General features: G+C 45.0%; 1 protein-coding gene across 2 annotated transcripts in view; it reads right to left on the bottom strand.

The window, feature by feature from the left end:
• Nucleotides 1-3,524: 3,524 nt before the first annotated feature.
• The window catches only part of DHX57 (DExH-box helicase 57), a 28,435-nt gene continuing 21,003 nt past the window's right edge, over nt 3,525-10,956 (bottom strand). For both annotated transcript variants that reach the window (XM_080614726.1, XM_080614725.1), the window contains 12 exons: nt 10,617-10,733; nt 9,614-9,710; nt 8,174-8,347; nt 7,702-7,902; nt 6,836-7,112; nt 6,644-6,739; nt 6,463-6,546; nt 6,190-6,327; nt 5,311-5,385; nt 4,737-4,871; nt 4,150-4,350; nt 3,525-4,060 (listed from right to left, as the gene is read on the bottom strand). In XM_080614726.1, the coding sequence (XP_080470852.1) occupies nt 3,917-4,060; nt 4,150-4,350; nt 4,737-4,871; nt 5,311-5,385; nt 6,190-6,327; nt 6,463-6,546; nt 6,644-6,739; nt 6,836-7,112; nt 7,702-7,902; nt 8,174-8,347; nt 9,614-9,710; nt 10,617-10,733 (1,739 nt within the window). In that variant the 3' untranslated portion in view covers nt 3,525-3,916. The remainder of the gene's footprint in view (nt 4,061-4,149; nt 4,351-4,736; nt 4,872-5,310; nt 5,386-6,189; nt 6,328-6,462; nt 6,547-6,643; nt 6,740-6,835; nt 7,113-7,701; nt 7,903-8,173; nt 8,348-9,613; nt 9,711-10,616; nt 10,734-10,956) is intronic.

Genomic DNA, 10,956 nt, shown 5'->3' with positions numbered 1-10,956 from the left:
GTATTTTGTGATAACCCTGCTCTTTCTGTTAATGTTTGGGTAGCTGAAGCAGGTTGCAGGTTACAGGTCACTGGTGAAAAGCAGGAGGCACTTGTGAACTGAGAGTAGTGCAGCAGCCAGTCAGTAGCTCTCTGCAGGTGAGTGCCTGTTGGAGCACAGATTAGGGTGCTGAGCTACCAGTACCAGCTTGTCAGTGTTAATGTTGAGTCTTAAATGCTATGGTGATCTGTACTGTGTAGTTTTATTTGCACCTCCTCAAAACCTGAAAACCTGTCTGGAGGTGTTTGTACACTTGATGAATTGACTTTCAAAAATGCTTACAAAGGGTGTTAACAGATTGGAAAAAACCAAGGACTGTGTGAATGCTCCTTTGTCCTGATGATTAAAAGACCAGTGAACTCACTTGGAGGTATTTAGAATATTTCTGGAATGTAAACTGTTGGAAGTACATACTTTAGAAACCTTGTTCTGTGTCCAGTTGTGAGAGTTAGGATAAACTGGCAGTTCTGCTGCAGAAGATAATACTCTTTTGGGGAAATTAAAGCTTTTTGTATAGATTGAAGGTCACAAGTGGAACCTGCAGGTCATGTTTAAGCAGCAGTCAGTATATCTGAGGCATTGAGAGTTCATGTTACACTGACCTCGTGTGACTGATCACATCATCTCCTTTGGTAGTAAAGTGCAACCATGGGACTTACTGCTGTCCTTACCAGTTGCTGCTTTGGGAAACTGGACTGTAGCTGCCTGTATACAGATGGCCACCATCTCACCATTGGGGGATTTAATACAAATAGATAAACTAGTGCAAGGTAGTTGCAAGTTGGAGTGATCATTATCAGTTTGCAGCTGATAAGGGCTGTTAACAGACTAGTAAAGACAGTGCCAGGTGATTTTCACTTCTCCCTGCCCCATCACAGTTTATTGCATCAATGGTACAATTGCTCTGTACAACAGTGTTTTTAAAGAGGGAGAGTGGGGTGGCTTTTTTCCTCTCTGTACTGCCAAAGCAAGATGACTCCATAATAAACCTGTAGACTAAAACACTTCTAGTGAATACATTTCTTTTTCAGTCAGGTATTAGAGTGTCACAAGCCGGGGGGAGTTGGGATAGAGGAGGATGGAGGGAAGGAGGTTTACTGGGGGTAGGAGGGTTGGGAGGCAGTACATACCTGCTGAAAGATGTAAGCAATATAACCACTGTGCCCGATCCTTGAAGTGCATATGCAATTTCCAGGAATTGCATATTTGTCAGTGAATGAGGCACTATGTAAAAATCCTGAAATTAACAGCTAGTGCTGCAGCCCAGGGGGTGAGATAGGAGGGGTGTGCTCACAGTTCCATACTCACTGTCACCTTTTGATTGCATCAATTTATGCTTTGCTCCTTTCCAGACCTGGTGGTTCTACCACCAGGCAAGACACCAGGACATTGCACAAGTCCTGCCTCTGCTAGGGGAATGTAGCTACTTATCAGTCAGCTGTCCTTGTCCTCACCTTCACTTCACATGGAATTTAGCATGTACTTGAGGGAAGAGTCATACAGCCCCTGCTTCAGCACTAGTTTTCATCCAAAATATAACACTCCCTGATGGCTGGGAAGTCATTTATGTAAGAGGATACCACTTCTATGGAAGTCTGAGGTGAAAAATAGAATCAGTTCCCGTTTAATGCTCTATTAGTCCTGCTTCACACAGAGCTTCTGGCCAACAACAGACTCCACGTGCCTCTAGTGCTTTAACACCCTGCCCTAGGATCCCTAGGCCCTAACAGCTCTTTACTATGTCCAGGTGGGCAGGTACAGAAGTCTGGTGCTACTGGTGACTAACATCCAGCTGTGGGAACACTTCAGTCACCTGCAGTAGTGCTGGTTTTGGCTGGGATAAGGTTAATTTTCCCCATAGTATGGGGTTGTGTTTTGGATTTGTGCTGAAAACTGTGGCGGTGCAAAGATATTTTAATCACTGCTGAGCAGTGCTTACACAGCCTTTCTGCTCCTCATATTACTAGAGTAGGCTGGGGGGGGCACAAGAAGCGAGGAGGCGACAGGCAGGCTCGCTGATGCCAACATGATGGTGTTTGTCATCCCAAGTAACCATTATGTGTGATGGAGCCCTGGTGTCCTGGAGATGACTGAACACCTGCCTGTGATGGGAAGTGGTGAATGGATTTCTTGATTTGCTTTGCCTGCACAAATGGCTTTTGCTTTACCTGTTAAACTGCCTTTATCTTTACCATTTCTCTTCTCTATCCCGCTGCAGGGGTGGTACAGCAGCAGCTGTGCACTGCTTAGTTGCTAGCTGGGGTTAAACCACAACAGCAGTTCAACATATCTGCAGAGACCATTCTGCTGCCTTGGTATGTTGGTCTTGGTACTCCTGTCTTCCACACACAGGGGTGTGTTGCTGTGAAACTGCTTCTACAAGTAAGTGTACTTTCTGAAAAATCACATTAGTCTTGCAAGGATGTGCTTCCCTCTGTGCGCATCATGCCTCAGCCTGGAGGCTATTTCTAGGCAGGGCTGGTGGTCGAGACAGCATTTACTCTAGTTTTACTATTACAGATGACAGCAAAGTTATTTCACTTAAGGCACTTGCTATTATTTGCAATTGCTAGTACATCAGGCAGCTCAGCTGTAGCAATGCTCAGCACTGGAATTGAACAATGTCAAAGGAAAGAAGTAATATTACTACTGCAGCATTTTGCTACTCTTCTGTAGCAGTCCAATCCCCAGAGCAGGAGTTTGGCTAGAAGTTTCCAAAAGTGGGGCTTTCGTCCAGCTCTGCAGGGTGGCAGAAGTACTACCAGCTACCAGAGGAGGTTAACAGTAACCATCCATCCACCCCAGGATCCATTTTTAGTGCACGACAGCAGTCACAGAATCACAGAATGGTTTGGGTTAGAAGGGACCTTAAAGCTCATCCAGTTCTAAGCCCCTGCCATGGGCAGGGACACCTTCCACTAGACCAGGTTGCTCCAAGCCCCGTCCAACCTGGCCTTGAACACTGCCAGGGGTGGGGCAGCCACAGCTTCTCTGGGCACCCTGTGCCAGGGCCTCACCACCCTCACAAGGAAGAATTTCCTAATATCTTAGCTAAATCTCCCCTCTGTCAGTTTAAAGCCATTCCCCCTCATCCTGTCACTACATATCCTTGTAAAAAGCCCCTCTGCCAGCTTTTTTGTCAGCCCTTTAGGTATTGGAAGACTTTCTCACAGCACAGGGTGAAACTGGAGAAGCCTGGCTGCCAGGGGAAACCTCCACTCTCCTGCAGCTTTACACTAACCAGAACAGCCTGCATGGATCCAACATGTTACTCCAACTGATCCAGTACAGCCTCCTCACCAGGGGATGTTCTCTAAACCTATTTCAGAACCCCCTGACATGAATCAAAATGTGCTCACCTTTTTGAGGACATTGGGTTGAACCATAAGCAGCTCCAGCTCTGGTCAGCTATGACTGACTAACTCAGTAAAGTCTCACCCAAAATGCAGAAGTGAGTTTAAACCCAATTTGGGTGCAGCTTATGATCTCACATGCTGCCTCCAGGCATCACTAGTACAAAAAAGCAGCTAGGTAGCAGGTATTTTTGTGCCCAGAAAATACTATTGCCAGTGTATGGCTTCATGAAAAAGCACTTAACTTCTTTAGCTGGCAGTTTCTCCTCCTCTTGGGAAATTTGCCATTTTCCCTTGTCCTAGTGTGTAGCCTAACAAACCTTACTTTCAACAAGAGAGCTCTCTGTAAACAAAGAAACCAAACCAAACCAAAAAAATCCAAAACCTGTCAATAATACAGGTGCCAACTTGGTCTTCCAGAGATCTGTGCCATGTTTTGGGATGACAAATACATCAAGACACTGATGTTAGTTGGTCCATTCTCAGACAGTAGCAAACAGTGACTACAGAAAGCTGTTCTCACATTACTGCGTGGTCACAAGCTTCACAATCATACTGATAATTCGAGATCCACGGGGGCACATGCATAAGTCCATGCTTGGATTCTTGATTTTATCCTGCAGCAGCTGGTCTAGTTCACAGCGCAGCTCTTTCACCAGCTCAGCCACCTATGGTAAAACACAGAGGTGCATCTCCTGCATTCCACACACAAGCAGAGCTCTGCAGCACTCCCAGGATTATCCCTCCTTTTCCTTACCTGGTGAGAGGCAGCCACAAACCGTATCCATCCATCGTCAAGAGAAATGACAAATTCTCCCTTCTGCAGCTGCATGTGGACCTGCCCACCTCCGAGGAGGACCAGTGGGTACACTGACACCATGCTGCAGTCTCGAATGAACACGCGGCTGGTCTTGATCTTCTCATGATACACCAGGTAGGGGCTTTCAAAGTGCCTAGTCTGGAACACATACACCACATCCTCATTACAGTGCCACATCTCTTCCTACCTGCTCAGACAAATATAGGCCTGCCTGCATATGGCTGCAAAGAACAGCAAATGTGCTTAAAATGCACCTTGAGTCTGACTCATAAGAGCTGCCAATAACTGCCAGTTATCCCTTGCTCCATCCTGCTTTGCAGTGAGCATGTGAGAAATCAGCTAATTCATCACTGTTGCCTCAAGGCCCCAAGTTCTCCATTTCATGTTAAGGACATTTTCATGGGCGCCTTTGTTACGCTCTTTCAAAGCAAGAGTGGTAACAGTTCAAAGCCTTTATAACCCAAATATGTGGTTAATGATTAAAACCCCACTTTCAGCTTTGCAGAAAATGAAAGAATCCTAACCTGGTAATTCACAGACGAAGGATGAATGTGAACATAACCATCATTTTTGGTAACAAACTTCAGCTCTTCTGCTTTAGGCTGCAATTTGACCACTCCTGTACTGGTCTTCTGGTATTTGCCCTCTGGCTTTTTCACCTGTATGGTCAGAAAAAAAAGTTGTAAAAATCTGCTTTATCAGAAAACATTTTTAACTTCTGTTTTCATTTTATCAATGAAATTCTCAAGTAGTAAAATGTCAAGTCACTAGAGAGAGATACTGCACTCCATGTGCTGTCTAACCCTGTGTTCATTTGTAACCTCAGCCTTCTAAAGCTGAGGTTACAAAACTTTAAATTAAATTAGCTTCTTAAGAACTTTTGCTGTTGGCTCCTGTGTGACACTAAGATCAGCCAGTAGGAACAGCAGCAGTCTCAAGTGATACAAACTGGAGCTCAGCTGCCTCACTCTAACACTGTGAGCAGCAAGCTTTGGCAACCTAAGCCAGGCTCAAGACTGCCACAACTAGCCCAGATTGAAAGCAGGCTGTAAGGATATGCTAGACAGCAAAAGGCAAAATGAAAAAGCATTCTTTTACCTGCACAACATTGGGATACAGCGCGGCACACAACATAGCCGAGATCAGCTTGATGTTCTCTGCGTTTGAATTTGCCTGTGAAATTAAAGTATGCGTTAGGTATTCTACAGGTTAAGTCTATAAAGGTAAAGCCCTGCTTCTGGAATGATTGAATTCCTGAAAGGGGTTTCCTTTTGTAGCTGCAGTGCTGTGCTTTATAGGGGAGGACTAATTACTGCCCTGAGGTTTCAGCCTAACCTGGCCTTCGTTCCCCCCACTATCAATCAAGCAAATTGGCCACCAACTATCAATTCCAGACATTAGGGAATAACATCTGGCTACAAAGCAGCTTGTCCCCAAGAAAAAGCAAGCATAAGTTATCCCAATGCACAGTGAGACTCTGGAACTACCAAACCTGTACCACCTCATCACATAGCCCCAGGAGATCTCCAGCTCCAGACATACTGCTTTCTGAAGATGGTCTGCAATGCTGAATTACCTCCCTGCCTACTCTGTAAGGTAATTTTGTTCCCAAAATAAGGTTGTTACTAATCCCAACACTGGGGCCAGGTCATGAGTCATATCCATGCCTTTGCACCACTTGCTCATTTCTAACATGTTAAGTCAGCAGTGCTCACTGTCTCAAAGGAGCAAGTTTCAGCTCACTTCCACATCTGGGCCTGTTCTTTCTGTGCACATAAGGCCTCATGCAATGGAGTCTAGTGCCAGCATATATGATGTATAGGGAGGAAGAATGGAGCAGATAGATCGGAGATGGCTATTGCCAGTGTGAGATTACAAAGTCAGGCTGTGGCAAGAAGCCCACTAGAGCCCACCTGGAACCTGGGTCAAATGAAATACAGCAGCATTGTTTTGGAGCACTGAAATGCTGGGAATTACCTCTTCCCCTGTAGCATCCAACACACCATCACCTTCTTGGGACCACTTCTTCTCAATGTCCCTGGCTCGTAATCCCTCCTTCACAAACCCGATGTCAGAAAGCAGTTCAGTGAATTGTCGTTTCAGACTGGCAATTTCCTACAGACAGACAGAGCTGTGACTGATAGATGCCGCACACAGCGAGAAGAGTCTTCACCACTTGCTTATGTTTGTCACTAGGGCTCTGCCAGTGTCTCAAGCAGCCTCTGTGCAAGGCCACAAAACCAGACTTACCTGAAGAACTCTTCCTGACAAAAAGTTCTCCCTGCAGTAGTTGTAGCTTGCCTGACAACCCTCTCTGATACTCAAACGCCACCCCTAATTGAGAGAATGGGATGAGGTCTTTCATAAAATATTTCAGCTTGAATTTCAAGCACATCAGAAGCCTCAGAGAGGACACTGAATTTTAGCTCACCTTATAGGCCTGGAGAAGAGCCAGGTAGTCGCTGTTTCCTACTGCAAACTCCAACTTCTTTTTGTTTGCTTCTTCCCTTTTATCCCATGGTGACACCTAGATGAGCAGTAACAGATCGTGTTTTTCATGACTAGACAGTCCATTGCAAGACCTGCATGTCGCAAAGTGGAATACATGGTTAAAAATACTTACAAAAGGTGACTTAAAGGCCAGACTGGCTGCTATAGTCAGCGCGGGATCCAGGCAGCGGAAGATGGTGCCAAACAGCATCAGCTTGCCAATCCTGACATCAACAGGCAGAGAAGCCAAGTGATATCCCAGAGGGGTGAGCTTTTCATCTGGAGTTAATGCTCCCAAGTCTTGTAGTCGCAGCTTTGATGCTCGCAAAGACTCAGTTCTAGGGGGCTCGATTAGTCGTGATAAGACAGAGTGAAGACTGTGTGCAGAAAACATCTCCAGAATCTTAATTCTTGAAGAAAGAAAGAAAAATAAAGCAGCTTAGTTCCCTATATATACTAAGGAATTTGTTCCATTTTCTTTTTGTACAAAAGGATGCCCAGCGGGTAGCAGGAATAGAAGGACCCATTCATTTAGCATTTGCATGATAGTGGTGCTTGATCCGGATTGTGGCTTTACTGCACTATGCTGCACAGAAACACCACAGGAGGCTTTAGAGCATAAGGGGACAAACATCTGCTGTGGGTCTGGAGTACAAGAATGCAACTATCTTCTCCAGTGATGAGAGATCTGAGAGACATGTCTTTTTCCTATCAGATGAGAGCTAAGGAACATGAAGAAGCACAGGGAGAATTGGTGGGCAGTGTGATTAGAGGGGGAGCTCTAGATGCAGAGGCAATGTGATAGTAAGATCAAAGCAACCAAAGTGCTGTCTTACTTGATACTAAGATCAAAGAGCCTTAAATCTCCAGAGCAGTTTCTTTTTTCACGATATGAGAAAACAATGAGGAAACTAAGCACCTTGGTAATGGCATTCCAGGTTCTCCCTGCAGTGGAGGAAGGACATTCTGCACTTAGGCAGTACAGGAACAACAGCTCACCTTAGACAAAGCTGCTCCAAGGGAACTCTTTGTATTTCTGGCAACTGCTCTTTTATAAGCTGATGGTTATAGTGATGGCTACTGAAAAGATGAAAGCAGACGCCTGAGGCTACACGGCCTGCTCGCCCTTTCCTTTGCAGAGCATTGGCCTTGGACACAAATGTGTCTTCCAGACTTTCCATTCCTTTGCTTGGGTCATATCTATAGGAGAGCAAGAAACACACTTAATAGTCATGACTGCAGAGTGAACAGGATGGAAGTTGAACAGGCAGGTGCTGCCAACTTCTGTATGGACAAAATTCCCACCCCTGTAGTTGGCTCTGAGGCTAGACTGACTTCCTCCCCTTGCAGAAGCTTTCTGAAAATGAAGTTCCGTCAAGTTTTTCCCAGCTCTTTGGAACGCTAAAGTATGTAGCTCAAGGCATAGAGCAGTTTCCCAGATCACAAAGCCCTGAGGAATGAATCCCAGTACCTTTTCTCTTTCATTTTTCCAGAATCAATCACATAGACCACATCATCAATGGTGACAGATGTTTCTGCAATGTTTGTAGAGATGATGATTTTGATAACTCCTGCAGGAAGCCTGAGGAACACAGACTGCTGTTCTTCACTAGACAGTGAAGAATGAAGTGGATAAACAACACATCTGGAAGGAGAATAAAACAGCATGCTCAGTGCATCTCCAGCCTTTTCTCTGTTGGTAACAATCTACCTGCACACACTTGCCTCACTAGTGCTAGACACTGCCCACAGCCATTCAAAGCAATATAAAACCAGTAAACCACTTTGACATAAGACACAGAATCACAGAATCATTTAGGTTTTAAAAGACCCTTAAGATCGTTGAGTCTAACCATAACTGAACACTTGCAAGTCTACCACTAAACCATGTCCCAGGGATAGTGACTCAACCACTTCCCTGGGCAGCCTGTTTCAGTGCTTGATAACCATTTTGGTGAAGAAATTTTTCCTAATATCCAATCTAAACCTCCCTGGTACAACTTGAGGCAATTTCCTCTCATCCTATTGCTTGTTACCTGGGAGAAGAGACTGACCCTCACCTTGCTCCATCCTCCTCTCAGCTAGTTGTAGAGATACGGTTTTGCCTCAGCCTCATTTTCTCCAGACTAAACAGCTGCTCCTTGCAAGACTTCACACCCTTGTAAGCTCCAGACCCTTCACCAGCTTTGTTGCCCTTCTCTGGACCCACTCCAGCACCTCAATGTCTTCCTTATAGTGAGGGGCCCAAAACTGAACACAGTATTTGAGGCACAGCTTCACCAGTGCTGAGTACAGGTGGATGATCATTGCCCTGAACCCGCTGGCCATGCTATTTCTGATATGTATTCCTAGAAAGGGTGAAGTTTACAGAAGGGAAAGGTCTCAGAACAGAGCTGAGCAAAAATTCTGCCTCTTTAGAAGAGTCTAGAATCTGCCATTGAAAATGTCAGACTGGAAGAACTCACTCCAGCTAACCTTGCCATCACATCTGTGTAAAAACTGTTCAGTCAAAGAGATCCAACTGCATCCCCATGTAATAATCTACTCTAAAATACAACTGCAACTGAATGTGTCTCAGAAAACGTCCTGAAACAGAACAAGGGCTGAGGTGATGAAGTTTTTAACAGTCCACTGGATCATGTAGAGCACAAGACAAGAGAACACTCATCACGAGGGTCTCTGAGAACTTCAACAACCAACCTGTCTGAGTTGAGGAGAATAAAACCAAAAGAGGTAGCCAATAAGACAGTACAAAAGGAATTACCCTAACTCAAGTCAAGACCTTCATATCACAAGCTGTCTTACACATTTAATAACCTTTATTTAACCCTGGATAAAGGCAGGCTTTGTGCAGGAAGCTACTCTTTATTTACGGGTAAAGACCGATAGTTTTGGAGCTTTTCTGCCTTACCTCTTGCTGTGCCTGTTATTAAAAAGAGCGTTAGACTGGAGCTGCTCATAAAGCATCTTGATTTCTGCTAGACCAGGCAAAAATATCAACACAGCACCTATATATGTAGATTAAAATAAAAAGCAATTTAAAAATCACTCAACAGAAAGGACAGCAGGATATTTTTTCAGTGTGCAGAAGGCCCCTTGCTCTGTTTCACATTATTTTACCAAAGAAAACACGCAGGCTGCAACAGTCCCTCACCAAAGACATTCCAAAGCAGACAATTCTCTCACCTTCCCCATATGATGTATAACAATGGCTTTGTTACTCAGCTAGAACTTTCTCCCTCTACCCTTTCAAAACAGTAACTACAGAAACTGCATGCAAAACATTAGCTTTGGGCTGTCTGTAACTGCACAGCCTCCATGAATCTACTTTTGTTTATCTCTCTGTCCTGGGTTCATCAGCAGCAGTAAGTTTTTCTTCTTAGTAGCTGGTGCAGCGCTGTGGTTTTGACTTTCGGCCTGTGAATAATACTGATAAAGCCGATGTTTTCAGTTGCTGGTCAGAATGTTTACCCTGACCAAGGACTTTGTGAGTCTCATGCTCTGCCAGGGAGGAGGAGAAGTCGGGATGAAGCAGAGACAGGACACCTGACCCAAACTAGCCAAAGAGGTATTCCATACCACAGCACGTCATGCCCAGGAGACAGAATGGAGAGTCACCTGGAAGGGCTGGAACGCTGTGGGGTGGGGGCGAGGTACCGGTCGGTGAGCGGTTGTATTCCCTTCCCTTGTTATTTCCTTTATCATTATTATTATTGGTGGTAGCAGTAGTGATTTGTGTTATACCTTAGTTATTAAACTGTTCTTATCTCAACCCGTGGGAGCTGCATTCTTTCGATTCTCCTCCCCGTCCCTCCAGGAGTGGAGGGAAGAAGGGGGGGGGGGGAAGTAGACTGCGTGGTTCTGATTTACGGCCTGGGCTTAAACCATGACACTCTCAAAGACATGGAAATTACCTGGGGGGTATGAATGTCTGCCAGCAACTATCCATTCCAACAAGGCTTCAATTAATTCCAAATTAACTTTGTCCAAGTCCATGACAGACATTGTTTTCAACACTGTCTTGTTAACCCCTGGGGACAAAGAAATAAAACACACAGTAAGTCCATCTCTTATAAAAAACATCTGCTAGATGTTTTGATGCATTGAACCAGTGCAGCTGCACAACCAACCACACCTTGGTTTAAACAGCATCTAGCTTAGATCAGAAGAGGTAGCTCCAGAAGTGACTCAGTGTGTCACATTTCCCCTTCCATTGCTCTCCTCTGTTTCAGCTCTACCCTTCATATGCCTTAC

The sequence above is a fragment of the Psittacula echo genome, assembly GCF_963264785.1.
Source record: "Psittacula echo genome assembly, chromosome: 4".
In the NCBI taxonomy this organism is placed as follows: domain Eukaryota; kingdom Metazoa; phylum Chordata; class Aves; order Psittaciformes; family Psittacidae; genus Psittacula; species Psittacula echo.
Note: the sequence above shows the minus strand (reverse complement) of the source record. Positions and strands in the feature narration are given on the sequence as shown.